This window comes from Dermochelys coriacea, chromosome 6, assembly GCF_009764565.3.
Source record: "Dermochelys coriacea isolate rDerCor1 chromosome 6, rDerCor1.pri.v4, whole genome shotgun sequence".
NCBI lineage: Eukaryota > Metazoa > Chordata > Testudines > Dermochelyidae > Dermochelys > Dermochelys coriacea.
The window spans coordinates 87217052-87232624 of NC_050073.1; the positions used below are offsets into that span (position 1 = coordinate 87217052).

General features: G+C 42.5%; 1 protein-coding gene across 1 annotated transcript in view; it reads left to right on the forward strand.

The window, feature by feature from the left end:
• Nucleotides 1–326: 326 nt before the first annotated feature.
• Nucleotides 327–15573, forward strand: part of LRRC74A (leucine rich repeat containing 74A) — a 30122-nt gene continuing 14875 nt past the window's right edge. Inside the window, exons 1-10 of the mRNA XM_038407033.2 lie at nt 327–526; nt 713–835; nt 2283–2458; nt 4786–4893; nt 5837–5933; nt 6413–6462; nt 7627–7708; nt 10745–10830; nt 11922–12116; nt 12479–12574. Of these exons, the coding sequence (XP_038262961.2) occupies nt 724–835; nt 2283–2458; nt 4786–4893; nt 5837–5933; nt 6413–6462; nt 7627–7708; nt 10745–10830; nt 11922–12116; nt 12479–12574 (1002 nt within the window). The 5' untranslated portion in view covers nt 327–526; nt 713–723. The remainder of the gene's footprint in view (nt 527–712; nt 836–2282; nt 2459–4785; nt 4894–5836; nt 5934–6412; nt 6463–7626; nt 7709–10744; nt 10831–11921; nt 12117–12478; nt 12575–15573) is intronic.

Consider the following 15573-nt stretch of genomic DNA (forward strand, 5'->3'; position numbering starts at 1 on the left):
TTTCCAATCTCTCTTTCTCCCTAATTGTAAAATAAATTATGAATTGGGGGTGAGAGAGGCTGTATCACATCCACTGGGATCTGATTACAAGTCTTGCTTCTGAGTGACAGCTCAATCCTGGTGTACAGTGGCATTCAAACCATTTCTCCTCCGCCTTACTCGAAGTACACAACTAAGCACTCTCAGACTGATAGCAAAAGCAGCACGCAGGCTTAGAGAAAGCCACCCAGGAAGGAAAAGTTTAAAGTAACTGGCATAGTTTTGGCTTGAGGGTTAACAGAAGGGCTAGGACACAGGGGGTGGGAGGATCTGATTGCCAGTGACTGGTAATTTCAGAAATCAGGGAGAGGGAAGGTGCAGTTCACCAGAATTAGTAAACGACTAGTGTGAGAGAACAAATAGCCCTCCATAAACTTGGGCTTCCAGCTTATTGGAGAGTTTGCTCCAAAAGGTGCCAAGCCATTGGGTGTCCAGGCACCTCCAACTGCTCAAGTGAGAACATCCATACACCAGTGACAGCTTCCAGGTAAGTATAATGCAGTGGAGGGATGCGCATAGATTTGGGGCTGGGGAAGAAAGTACCTGAAACATTTTTAAGAGGACCCTGGGATTCAGTGAAGGGAGAAAAAGGATCTTTCTGCAGTGTCTTGTGGGGTGTTGCGTATGCATTAAGTTTGCATTCACAGAATGAAGCAGATCAATTTCATTCCAGACCAGACTGAGATGTCTGAGGGCAGCCTGTCTGTGGAATCCCTGTTGCTTACTGACCAATCCAACAGCCCAGCAGAGGAAAAGACAAGAGCAGACAGTTCTGACACAGACCTAGAGATTGAAGGTGAGCATTTGCCGGCCACACTTCCAACTAAACCCTTTCCTTCACAGTCAGTGCAGCACCTATTAACAAGAGATTAATATAAGAAGTGGAGTCCCTGAGCAGAGTCCCTGAGCAGGGACCAAGGACACTGCCCTAGAAGGAATCCCAGCACTTTTCCCATTTTCCAGCAGTTTGGGTAAGAAAAGGGTGGACTTCTCACCAAGGCCTCTGTCTCTAAACATGCTGGTAGAGCCCCTCTTATCTTTAGTATCATTCTCTAGCTAGTGGGTTTAGCCCTTTAGCTAGTAGATGTCTGGTTAATCAAACTCTGCTCACATTTTTATATATGGCAAAGATGTCTGGAGCCTAGGATCAGCACTTTGTTAAAGTATTATAAATTGAAAGGAGAAAAAAAGAAAATTAAAAACCAGAAAAATCTAAGAAAAAGGAGATGTTTGGGAGAGTCCTCAAATATAACTGGCAAAAGTACTTTAACTAGAGTGGAGTTTGTGCTGAGGTTAAACCATTGCATAAATACAGAGAATACAATCTCTAAATACTGGGTTTGATGAAGAAAGTCCAAATGACAGGTTTTTACGGAAATGCAGCCATCAGCTGTCCTGGTCTGTTCTACTGCAGCTGTGTCAGCAACTTCCAGTGGCCAAGATGATGAGAACACAGAGTTTCTTTCTGCCATTTATAAGCCAATGTGCTGTGGGTTGACCAGCCTCCTCTGGCACTATCTGCCATAGACTTCAGTCACGATAAATAAAATAAGGCTTTCTTGCCTGATGTCAGAAGTGCATGTTTAGACCTGGAATGATTTAGTCACATTCCAGGTTTCTGAAGTTAGATATGAGAAACCAAACAGTCAAACATAGAAGGAGTTGGTACAGGATAAGTTGTCCCAGAAACAGATGTCTTTAAGAGCAGAGATCTTATTCTTATCCTGTGGAATTCCATTTCCCTCATCTTAGCTCAACAAGGCAAAATTAGACATAGGCCAGCCACAAAAAGCCAAGACCATGAATCTGGCATGGCCTGTTGACTGAATGGTTGAATTTGACTCATGAATCTGAAAACATGTGGAGTGAGGGTCTCATGAGCACAAAAAGCACAAGTGGCTTCTTGGCTCCCTGCAAGCCTGGCAACTCTTGGGCTGTCCCAGTCTCCCCCATCATCACAGTTGAGGGGGAGAGAACATTTCACATGATCCTAATCTCTCCTTCCATCAAATTGCAAGGCCAGCGCTGAGCAAAAAGGAGAAGTGCACAGAGATTCTTACTAGCTTGACTCTTCTGGGGGGTTGCTTGGCTCATGTCTTCTAGCCCTTCCTCATGAGGTATCCTATGGACCCCAGCAAGGAATCAACCAGTTCCCTCTGCAGGTGAAGAATTAGCTGCAGTGATGGGGGGAAGAGAGATGAGACACTGAGTACACTGCTCACAAGCCTCCTTTGTTTCTGTAGATACCGAGAGGTCCTTTGCAACCATGAAGGGTGCAGAGCTATATTTAGAGGCTTGCAAACTGGTGGGAGTGGTGCCTGTCTCTTACTTCATTCGGAACATAGAGGAGCCTTACATGAACCTGAACCATCATGGTCTAGGACCCAAGGGTGCCAAAGCCATTGCCATCACACTGGTGGTGAGTACCTGATCAAGGATGGAAGTAGTGGTGTCAACCCAAAGCCAACAGGCATACTGGGCCTCTCCAAATTTTGGAGGCTATTATTTAGTGTGGGGGGGAGGCATGGGTAAATCTACATTATCCTTGTAGGAGCCCTGAGAAACCCCACCATTTCTAACCCTCTACACAGAACATAAGAACCACCATATTGGGTCAGACCAATGGTCCATTTAGCCCAATATCCTGTCTTCCTACAGAGGCCAATGCCAGGTGTGTAAGAGGGAATGAACTGAACAGGCAATCATCAAGTGATCCATCCCCTATCATCCACTCCCAGCTTCTGGCAATCAGAGACTAGGGACACTCAGAACATGGTGTTGCATTTCTGACCATCCTCGCTAATAGCGATTGATGGGCCTATCCTCCATGAACTTATCTAGATCTTTTTTGAACCTATTACAGTTTTGGCCTTTACAACATCCCCTGACAATGAGTTCCACAGGTTGACTGTGTGTTGTGTACAGAAGTACTTTCTTTTGTTTGTTTTAAACCAGCTCCCTATTAATTTCATTGGGTGGCCCCTGAAATTTCTTGTGTTATGTGAAGGAATAAATAACATTTCTTTATTCACTTTCTCCACACCCATCATGATTTTATAGACCTCTATCATATCCCCCCTTAGTCATCTCTTTTCCAAGCTGAAAAGTCCCAATCTTTTTAATCTCTCCCCATACCCCTAATCATTTTTGTTGCCCTTCTCTGTACCTTTCCAATTCTAATATATATTTTTTGAGATGGGGCAACCAGATCTACATCCAGTATTCAAGATGTGAGCCTACCATGGATTTATATAGTGGCATTATGATGTTTTCAGTCTTATTATCTATTCCTTACATAATGGTTCCTAACATTCTGTTAGCTTTTTTGACTGCTGCTGCATTTTGAGCGAATGTTTTCAAAGAACTATCCACCATGACTTTAAAATTTCTTTCTTGAGTGGTAATAGCTAATTTTTAGAGCCCGTCATTTTGTATGTATAGTTGGGATTATGTTTTCCAATGTGCATTACTTTGTATTTATCAACACTGAATTTCATCTGCCATTTTGTTACCCAGTCAGCCAGTTTTGTGAGATTCCTTTGTAGCTCTGCTTTAGACTTAACTATCTTGAGTAATTTTGTACCATCTGTAAATTTTGCCCCCTCACAGTTTACCCCTTTTCCCATATCATTTATAAATATGTTGAACAGTACTTGTCCCAATATGGGCCCCTGAGGGACATCACTATTTACATCTCTCCATTCTGAAAACTGACCATTTATTACTACCATTTGTTTTGTATTGTTTAACAAGTTACTGATGCATGAGAGGACCTTCCCTCTTATCCCATGACATCATACTGTGCTTAAGAGCCTTTGATGAGGGAACTTGTCAAAGGCTTTCTGAAAGTCTAAGTACATTATATCCACTGGATCACCCTTATCAACATGTTTGCTGACACCCTCAAAGAATTCTAATAAATTGATGAGGCATGATTTCCCTTTACAAAAGCCATGTTGACTCTTCCCCAACAACTCGTGTTCATTTATGTGTCTGATCATTCTGTTCTTTACTATAGTTTCAACCAGTTTTCCTGGTACTGAAGTTAGGCTTATTGGCCTGTAATTGCTAGGATTGCCTCTGGGGCCTTTTTTAAAAATTGGTGTGCAATTAGCTATCCTCCAGTCATCTGGTACAGACCATGATTTAAATGATAGGTTACATATCACAGTTAATAGTTCTGCAATTTCATATTGGAGTTCCGTCAGAACTCTTGGGTTAATACCATCTGGCCCTGGTAACTTATTACTGTTTAATTTATCAATTTAATTTATCAAAGCTGTTGCAGCCACTAACCTTCCAACCAAAAAAAGGAACCTCTTTGCTGACTGTAGAAGGGTCCTACAGGCCCCCTCTGGACCTGATTTTCCAGCACTCCTACCCCCTACAAGCCCAGGGAATAAGACAGCAAGATTGATACCCCAACCCTGGCTCTCTGCTAACCACTGGGCAGACCCAGGGAGCCTAAGATTGAGACTGGGAATTGAACCTGATTCTCCTATAACAGCAGTGCAGAGCATGAGTCACTTGAAAGCTACACCACTTAACCAAGTCTCTTTCATGTCCCAACACCCTCAGCTCAAGCTCTGCCCTTTTTCACCGACCACAGTTATGTTAGGCACAGTTTCTGCAGTGCCTTATATGGGAGGTATACAGGGATTGTGTAAATTACACCGAGGACATTGCCCATTTCACTAACATTCCAGCAATTCTCTGTCTCTCTCTGTCTTGTTTGGGCTGTTTTAGTCCAACACAACCATCACTCATCTGGAGCTGGAAGATAACTGGATCCTGGCTGAAGGAGTCACGTGTCTGGTACAGATGCTACGAGAGAACTGCTACATTCAAGAGCTGGTATCCAATTTTCTAGTTCTAACACACTGGAACATGGCAATATAGGAGACATACAAGCTCCCACCATTTGTCATCTCATCCATTATCCTTCCTTACTGGGTCAGACCACTGATCTTTCAGGTCTCGTATCCCCATCTTGTGCTATACCAAATTGTACAGTGCATTTTTAATATAAAACAATAGTATCTGCCTCAGATTTTCTGCACAAAATATCTGAGGAAATTTTGAATTTTCTGAGTTTCAAGAAAATCAGTTAATTAGTTTCCAAGTTCTAATTGCCTCCTTACAAAAAAATTCACATTCTGAATGTCATAATTTTTGTGCCCCTCTAGTTTAAAAAGTACAAGCCGCAGAAAAGTAAAATAGCGAGAGCATGATGGGCTCCCCAGAACTATGGAATTATTTAGTTAATTTGCAGAAATACACAAAATGATTACCTTCTTTCTCATAAACAAATCCTTCTACAGTATGGTTAGCCAATGGAGAAAATGTTCTATATCAGAGATTTTCATGCTCCAACAGGGTGTGTGGAAGCCCTTCTGAACAGATTAAGAGAGGAATTATTTTTTCATATATGCTCTGAGTAATGTTTCCTGTATCCAAAACTGGGGGCATATGGAATGGATTTTGTAAGGCCTTGGGATTTGTGCGGCATCAAAGATCTTTGACAAAGTAACTGCTGGTTCATTGAAGACCAAGACCTCAGTGAAGTTATTGGCTCTGGAGTTTTGCTCCTGTTACAAAGGAGCTGGGGTTGCACATACAAGTATCAAAATAGAAGGAAACTTCTGGTTTTAATTACTGTCTAAGAGTGACCCTGCCTGACTAGTGCCTCTGTCCTGCTGGCCTTGGATTCTCTTAGCCTTTCTTGCACATTCAGCCACAAACACTATTCTCCATTCTGGGGAGTTTTCCTTTCATATACTTGATACTTCCCTTTCAGAACATCTCCAATAACCACATAGGCACAGAAGGAGCAGAAGCCATCTCCAGGATGTTCCTGGATAATATTTCTTGTCTCCGGGCTGTTCAGCTCTCAGGTGGGTCCATGCATTCTGGGAAGAGGGCGGGGAAGGAGTTTGATATGATAATATTTTTCACTTCTATAACTCTTCTCATCCTGAAAGCACATTATAGACATTGGGTCAGATTCTGCTCTCATGTATATGTACTCTGGTGTAAATGCAGAATAACTGCATTGAAGTCTAGATTTATACTTATATTTATACCAAGATAAGGGTCTGGCCCTGTATACATACAGCACCTCTAAAATACAGCCACCTCTGAGCAATTTAGGTATGGCCCTCAGTTAGGCAATGTCTGAGTGCTCTGTGGGTCCCAAGACAACATAAGAAAGGAGGTCAAAAGAAGAGAAAGTGGGGAGGTAACCTCTTTCAACCCCATTTGTTCTTCATCATTATGGGATGCCATTCCAGCCAGCCCAGGAGATTCCCTCAGACACAGTGCAATGTCACAAAGGAGAGACAAAGCTCTGTTAATACATGCTTCTCCTCTGCAGGAAACAACTTTAGGGAGGAAACTGCACAGTACTTCGCCGAGGCACTACTGGTGAGTAACCTGCCAGCATCAGTGGCAGGGGGGCCCTGGGCAGCAGCAGAGCCCTGGGCCACCCCCTCCCCAGCGGCAGTGGTGCAGAGCTCTGGACCACCCCACCCCCAGCAGCAGCAGGGCCTCGAGCTGCCCCCCCCCCAGCAGCAGCACGACCCCAGAGCGCCCTCCCCCCCGCCCCCGGAGCAGCAGCATCCCCTGGAACCTCCCCCACAGCAACAGTGTCTGCGGGAGCGCCCCCCTTCCCCAGCACCTAAGATTTAGTTATGGGTATTTTTAATAAAAATCATGGACAGGTCACATGCCATGACTTTTTGGTTATTGCCCGTGACCTGTCCATGAATTTTACTAAAAATAGCTGTGACAAAATTGTAGCCTTAATTCAGGGCTTTCCCCATTTTAAAGTCCTTACTTGGTTTGATTCCCACCTTTTAGTGCCTAGATGATTTCCTGACATAATTCCGATGAGTGTTTGTCACTCGCTTCAGAAAGGAGACAGGCTAGGAGGACATGGAGAAGTGTGTACCAGGTTAATGTTTTCTCAGGACAGCTGTTGGGGTCTGGCTAGGACATGAACCCTCTGGAGTGCGTAACGGGAGTACAGAAGGAGATTTTTGGGATGCAAAGCTTTCAAGAAATATAAGTGGTCTGATTTAAATCACTTTGAAAGTCACAAGTGAAAAGAAGTTTAGTGCCTTTCTCAATTTAGTCTCTATCACAAAAACGATTACACAATTTGACTTCACTGGACGTTTCTGCCCATGATCTGCATTTGTAACATGAAGTGCTATAGGTCAGGAATGAGGCACATTGGTAGAGGTGGAATATGGGGACCGAATTGGAATAGCAGGGGTGTGATGCAGAACAGGACTAGGTCCATGAACAGAGCTGTGAGAGTGAAGTTTGAACAGCGTTTGTTGTTACTGGGCCTAGCTGCATAAAGTCCTTTTGACTCCTCTGTTTCATGAGTAAAAAATACCATGTTAAAAGACTGACAAACCTGCTTTGTTCTTGGTATCATAATCCTCTGTCTCTGTGCTGACAAACTGCTGTGCACTAGAATAGCTAAAAGCCTATATTTCATTCTCTTCTGGGGTCTTAGGATGGCAGCTGACTGCAGCTGGATGGAAGATCTGATTCTCTCTGTACCATTTCTCTCCATAGGGCAATTACCGAGTAAAGGAGCTGGACCTCAGCCACAATGAGTTCTCTGAGAAGGGAGGAGAACATCTGGGACAGATGTTGGGTAACTCCACTCATTACTTCCACTGAGCCAGCTGGGCAGTCAGTACAGGCACCTTTTCCCTTAGAGACCTCTGGGGGCCAGCCCTGATGCAGAAGTGAATCCACCACTTTTCTTACATTTTACAGCAAGAAGGTTGTGGGGCCTGATGGCTACTGTAAAGGACTGGGAGCCAGGGCTTTAACCCTCCTGGCTGGGCCATTGATTCACCCTTAACTCCATATCACTTTGGGTGACTCTCTCAATTTCCTTGGGGCTGAGACTTCTCAATCTGCCAAAATCCAAATCTCAGGTGCTAATAGTATCACAGGGAAAGACCTTTACAAATCTCTCTCTTTCTCTTAGCATTTCTGCCTATCACAATGGTCCCTTGGCAACAAATGTATGCTTTTTAACCACACAGTGCTCTCTTAAACAATACTGAAATCCTTTCTTTGATCCAAATAACACTTTCATTTTCCTGATTCAGTGTTTCCACCATCATGGATTTACTGTTAAGATCAGCCCAGGTCTTTAGAAGACCGATAAATTCAATCCTACAATGAGTGACAAGGGACTGTGTTTGTGCCTCAGTTAATCCAGTGGGAAAACGGGGTCTAAAGATAAACGGGCCCTCATAGAGCAAGCAGAGGCTGTGTCTGAGCCCAGCTCTTCTGTGGAAATAAATTTCTTTACTTCCAGCTCCACTGAGGCACAAAATATAAAGATCTTTGCAAAAACATTTTTAATCATTTTTTTTTTAAATTGGGCAAACCTGCCAGGGTGGTGAGATCCAAACTGCTGTCCATGGAGAATCATCATAAAATCAGATAGGAATATGTTGGCAGCCAGCCTTTGCCCCAATCAAAGGTCATTTTCCAATACTGTAGCAGGCCTCCTCTCTCACTAATGGATTCACACACAGCACTAATGGATTCACACACATCCTACCCTGAGTAAAATTGCCACCACGTGCCATGTTTTGCAGCTGGACTGGCACAGGCACACATACAGCTGTGTACATCTGACACAAAGGGTTGAATTTCTATTTGCTTGCTAATCAGCTGCAGGCAGAGTGCATCTTGCTTTTTTGTGTATGTAGAAAGTAGAATCCCACCCATCTGTTACAGAAAGTGAGCATCCACTGGTATTAACCATCTCCCTTCCCTCACCCCTCCAGGGTAATATGCTCTTTGCATAAGCCAGAGAAACTGTGTTCTTCTGCCTCCTTGAGCTGAAAATTACACCTCCAGCTCAAAGTGGAGATGTACCCAGCATCACCAACATATTCTCTGCTCTTCAGATTCTCTGGTGAGCACGGAGACTCTGGCTAGAGTGAAAACAGAGGCAGTTTTCACGTGCTGCAAGTCAGTTCATGTTGTTGATGGATTTGTATCAACCCTTTGTCTTGGTCTCTTAGCAATGGTTTGGTGGAGAAATCTGGGCTATGGAACTTAAGCTGCTCTTCAGTGGCATCTCTGCTTTTCTGATCAGGTTGATAGCCCTCAGAATGTTGCTGAGCCTGCCCTGCTCCAAGAAGCATCTGGAGCATAGGCTATTTCATGCTCTCCCCTTGTACAGGGCACCCTTGGGCCTCACAAGACCAGCTACCAACTCAGAGAACTCCACTGCACTCTGTCACAGTTCAGGGCAACTGCACCTGTATTTCCCCTACGAGGTCCAACAGACCTCTCCCAGGCCTCCAGCTCCCCAACTGTTGCCTTTCCTGTATCGCACTACATTCTGACCAAGGTACTTTCAGGTAGAGACAGGCTGCCCAAGCACACTTGCTTGCTTTCTCTTCAGAGATGCTTAACAGTGTGACTGCCCAGAGCTATAAGTTACCATACAGTTCTTTCTGAGCAAACCTATTTGATTCTTAAGGTCAAAGCATTACAGAGAAAACATTAAAAACAATAAAAGACATGCTACACACATGCTAATAATTTTATCAGAGATCACCCGAACCCTTACATGGGCTCTGGCAAGAGTAATCCTTCAATCTCCAGCAGGGGTTTTCTTGTGGTTTCAAATTCATTACAGCTTCAGCTCATAACAAGCATAGTCATAACATATTTATTCCACCCTTTATATAGTTCAGAGGTCTTTGATCTGGAATTTTCAGGAACAGGCAATTAGTAGACAATGGCTTTTCCTCCCCGGACAGGGCTCAAAAGGGTGGATTCCAAGTAGGTCATTTGTATTCCCCTTAATCCCAGGTACTTCCTAGGAAATCCACTCTACATATATTATTCCAAAAAGCCCTTTGAAATTCCTAATCCTTTCCATAGAGGGCATTAGTCAGTCTCCTCAGAGAAGTTACATACAATTTCCCACTAACACATACACAACTGCATAGTTAATATAATGGACCACAAAGATATTGAACCTAATTTAGTAAGGTTTAATTTAAATCAATAAAGTTCATTCATGAAATTACAGGAAATTGTCAGTCTGTCACACACACCTTACAAGAGGAGTATTTGGTGCTCAGGCCACTATCAGATTCCCACTGGAGGAAGGGGCAGTGATCCCTGGTATCACTATCATGTATCAGTGATGGGGGTGTTATTGTGGGGATGGCAGCAGTAGTGTCAAGTGTGGAATCAGTACGGAGGGTAGCAGCAGCAGGTTGTTTCTCTAATATAGGATATGTTATTATTCCTTTAAGATCCCTAATAGTATCTGTAGCCTGTTTCTGCAGTCTGTTTCAAAGTGTCTTGGGAGGTGGGGAAATGTAGAGTCTTTTGTATGAATATATTTGCATGTATTCGTGCATGTATCTGTATGCAGTTCTGTGTGTAGTAACTGCAAGTTCATGTGTGTGTGGGTGAGTGAGAGAGAGGGACTGTGTGAGTCTGTCTGTGAGCATGCTTACCATGTGTGTCTAGCTATATTATTTATCTATATGTGTTCATTTGTAGTATGTATTGTACGGTGTACGCCTGGGATGATCTCATGTCTCCCCACTCCTTCAATAACATGAATCTCTAGTGCCTTTTAAAATGCATTTCTGTTCATTCTTCTTCTTCAGCTACCATCTCTTTTCCTCTTCCTCAGCCAACAATGAAGCACTGGAGTTTCTGAACCTGAGCTGGAACCACTTGCAGATGAAGGGGGCTGTGGCATTGGGTGCTGGTCTCAGAGTAAGCCTCCCACCTGAATAATGATAAGCCTGACCCTGATAAGCTTGGAAGGTTGGCATGTCCTGGCTGAAGCACTGGTCTGCCCTTGCTCTGCTAATGGTTCTATTATATCATCACTAGTCATTCAACTTCTTGTGTTTGCCAATAAACTGTGCCCCTCTAATTTTATAGAGGGGTCAACTTTAGTCAATACTCAAAACCAAGCAACAGAGAAACAATAGATACTCCCATCCATACCCTCCTCTGACAAAGGGGTCTTCTTCCATGACACATACTCCCAATGACCCCTCATCTAGGCTTCTCACCTGTCAAGCTTTAGTTTACTTTAGATTAATCTGCTTCAGAGATCCCAATTTGGCCAGAGGCACAGATTACCCTCCCTACCCACACTCTCAAACATCACCCATCTCTGAGCCAAAGTCTGTCTGATGATGATGTAATGGCTAACATGATTCATGAAAGACTGTTCAGGCACAGCACCTCCCTCTCCAATATACTGCTTCATGGGTGCTGCTTGGCCTTTTCATAATCACCTATTTTCAGAGTAGCATGTAAAGGACTATGCACTCTAACGTAAAGGGCACCCCGAGAGAAAGCCCTTAGTGGGGAGTCTCTGTGGCACTGGTAATAATAGGGCAGTGCTGAGAGGAAGCTCACATTATTGAAGTTTGGGCTGGATTTGGTAGCTCACACAAAGTAGTCCTAGAGGGCACTGACAGTCAGTGCTGGGAAGTTCACACTAGTGGGCTGTGGGCTGGCCCTGGTTAGCTCACACAGGTGCAGTCCCACTCAGCACTGCTGATAAGAATTTTGCATCACTGAGCTAGCATTGGTAGGTCACATTTGTGAGGAAACTCACACTGCTGGAGCCCCAGCTGGCATTTGCTAGGTCCTGCTGGGAGTCCGCTGACATGGGTGGAATCCTATCTGGCAAAGACAACAGTGAAGAAGCAGGCAGAGCTCTTAAGTCCCCAGTTGGTTTACTGCCTCAGTCATGAAAGGAGGCTTCACAAGAGGAATAAATTGATGCATCAGCTGGATTTACAATGGCTGTGATGCCAGTGGTGATCACCTCTCTTCTCTCTCTGAAGGTCAATGGAACACTGAAGATACTTGACCTCTCATGGAATGGCTTTGGGAATGAGGGGGCTCTGGCCCTTGGAGAAGCTCTCAAACTCAACAACATTCTGGTCCAACTGGACATCAGCAACAACCATATCAACAATGAAGGGGCTGGGAAGCTGGCCAGGGGGTTAGAGGACAATGGAAATCTCAAAATCCTGAAGGTAAAGACAAAAGCTTTTTGGGCTAGGAGTAAGGGAAGGGAGTGGAAAACTCTTAACCAGGGGGGCGAGGAAAACTCTGATATGAGCTGCTTAAACTGAAATGGAGAGCAAATGGTTTTATGCTAAACCAGAGGCAGGCAAAGGAGGAGAAGAAGGAGGTGACCAGAATGTATTCCTGTAGTTGGCTTTGCAGAGTTTAATGGGAAGGTGACAAGATGGACAGATAATGAAGATAAACTTGTTGAAAGGGCAGAGTTGGGCCATGACCCTCCTAAAGTCTAGACTGACAGGGAAAGAGAGACAACCATTGCCAGGAAGTGAAATTCTCCTCCTAATCTGTTTCCATTTGTCTTCCACCACAGCTGTCTCATAATCCCCTAACTGTAGAGGGTGCCGTTGCGCTTGTCACATCCATCAGGAAGAATCCAAAATCCAAGATGGAAGAGATCAACATCTCAGTAAGATGGTGTTAGGGTTGGTAGAGTCCCAAAATATATACATTAGAACTTTTTGGACCCACCTGAATTCTACCGTTAAACCCTTTCAGAACTTTTTGAGGTCTGTCTTCTGGGTTACCTGTATCAGGTCAGCTCCAGCCACTAATGACAAAAAGTTACTATTTAACAGCTCTTCAATGGCATAAGTGGAAGTTGTGATGTCTCAGTCTAGTTCCTGGTAGATAGTTATCCATATCACCATCACAGTTAGCAGTAATTGGCCATCTTGACTGTAATCTCAGAAAAGAGGACAAAGCGTGAGTTTGCCATCGAGGCTAAACTCCCTTCTCATGCTACAATATGACCTTCCAGGGCAGTATAGTAGAATATGTGCCCAGATACTATGGTGATCGCTGTGTAGAAATGGGCGTTTCAAGTTCCTGAGTAACTTTTTTATTCCAAAAATTACTAACGTATTATAGCCATACCAAGAAATGGTAGGATAAATCTTAATCATTGCCTCTCTTCATGCCCAATGTGACACTCACTATTTTAGTCATACATGGTTCTTTGCCAGATCTTTAGAGATACCACAATTAAAGAGAAGCAAAATAAGCACTATGAGTATTTTATTATTAAATAAAGAAAAAAAATAAAAATAAAACAGAACACAAACAAGCAATAACAATCATTACTTCAGTTACAATCTCTTCTGCATGCCTCTCTGTGGAGAGCTTTTTTACTTCAAGGGTGGGTCCTCTTCTAATGGAGCTACTCTTCTTTAGGTAAGATAAGACCAAACAATATTATTCCCCAAATCAGTAATGAGTCCTGTCTAAGTATATCACAGGTAACTAAAACTGTTTATAGATGGACAAAAGAATTTCATTCAAGGATAGGTGACTCCTATTTGGTTTATCGTGGATAACATAAGCACATTATAAATGAACAAAGGTGAGTAATCTTAACTAAGTTCTATGAAACCAAAGACATTTAAATTCAGTTACTTAAAAGAAGTCATTCAATGAGAGGTCTTGAGACAAGTAATAATGAATATTAAGTATCTTAAATCCAAATTAAATCACACATTTTCTCTTTATTTACAAGGGTTAGCTGATGTCTCCTCTCCAGGAATGCATAGTCTGTTTAACAGAAGAAGCGGTTAATACCTTAAATTACAATAATTTTTCAAAAAGAAAAGGAGTACCGGTGGCACCTTAGAGACTAACAAATTTATTAGAGCATAAGCTTTCGTCTCTGTTTTTTCCACCAAATGCATCCGATGAAGTGAGCTGTAGCTCACGAAAGCTTATGCTCTAATAAATTTGTTAGTCTCTAAGGTGCCACCGGTACTCCTTTTCTTTTTGCGAATACAGACTAACACGGCTGCTACTCTGAAACCAATAATTTTTCAGTATCTCATTAAAACCACTAAAAGAAAAATTTGAATCTAATCACTTGGCAGTGCTTTGACAAACTTCATCTCACCAATGCTGCTGTAGACCAGTGGTTCTCAACCAGGGGTACGTGTACCTCTTTGGGTAGCAGAGATCTTCCTGGGGATACATCAACTCATCTAGATATTTGCCTAGTTTTACAACAGGCTATATAAAAAACCCAAGCAAAGTCAGTACAGAAATTTCATAAATGACTTGTTTATACTGCTGTAGGAGAAAGTAAGCAATTTTTCAGTAATAGTGTGCTATGACACTTTTGTATTTTATGTCTGATTTTGTAAGCAAGTTGTTTTTAAGTTAGGTGAAACTTGGAGGTACACAAGACAAATCAGACTCCTGAAATGAGTACAATAGTCTGGAAAGGTTGAGAGCCACTGCTGTAGACACTGTTGTGTCATGTTGCAGAAATAGTGCTGAACTGGAAGCTTACTTCTTCTTAATGTTCAGTTTTAGGCTTTTTTCCTCAGCTGTCTATTACAGCGGCTGCTTTCTTACAGAGCTGAGATGAACAGCTGAGCTTAGAGGAAGGTGCTGTGATGAGTGTGCTGTTGAAGCTGAGAGATGGGAGCAGAGTATTGTTAGTTGCTTATTCAGTTTGGAGAGATTTATAATCTTCTCCTTCCGTAGTATCACTGGAGAAGGAAGGTGTACCTCATTCAAGGCTTGGCTGGACTCAAATATCAGCTGCTGTCACCCTTTCACTGCTTCATAAAACAGTCTTAGTCGCAACTTCAGCTGCTGAATATACAATCTGTGAATGCACATGCAGCAGATGTCCTTGTGGTGGGAACTTCTCAGAGAGTATTTCAAGTTAAGAGTTTTAATCTTTCCTTTATTCAGTCCATTCAGTCTCATCAGAGTTTGAAACAGAATTTCATTTGCTAGTAAATGAATACAAACACCCCTGTTTCCTATATAAGGGACTTTCAGTCCTCCAATAGCCCTTTTAAACTTCTCAGAGAAAATCTTTAAATTCAACTAGTCATCAAAGAAGACATCATCTCTTCTTCGTGACTAATTAATTCCCCCCATTAACATCACTGTTTTTATACTTTAATGGCTTCCTACATTAGTCACCAGTTACAGAATCATTTCTGCTATATTTGTACACAAAACATGTCATTATTCACATAGCAATGGCATCAGAAAGTTATTTTATCAGGCTTGCATTTTGATAAAAATATTTGCAACTATATGTCTAAAAAGAATCTTATATCATCTTAAGTATTCAAGAAATAAACACCGTTTTTCACCTTTAAATGGAAACATGGAATGAGACGTAAACCAAAGTCTTCTACACAACATTTCCCAATCATAAATTTTCTCCTTATCACTTGAAGAAAGAAGACTTTAGAATGTCTATAAGAGAAATCATTTTCAATAAGAATTTTTTCTAGAATCCTTTGTGTGGGATTGAAACCAAGAGGTCCTTTTCTTTGCAGAGGAAAGGGGTGAAAAGGCCCATTTTTCTGATTTCTTAGTTTATCTCGGGTTAACACATCCAAAACATTAATTCTCCTTACATTCTTTTACACAATCTATCACTTACAGCATTTACAACTT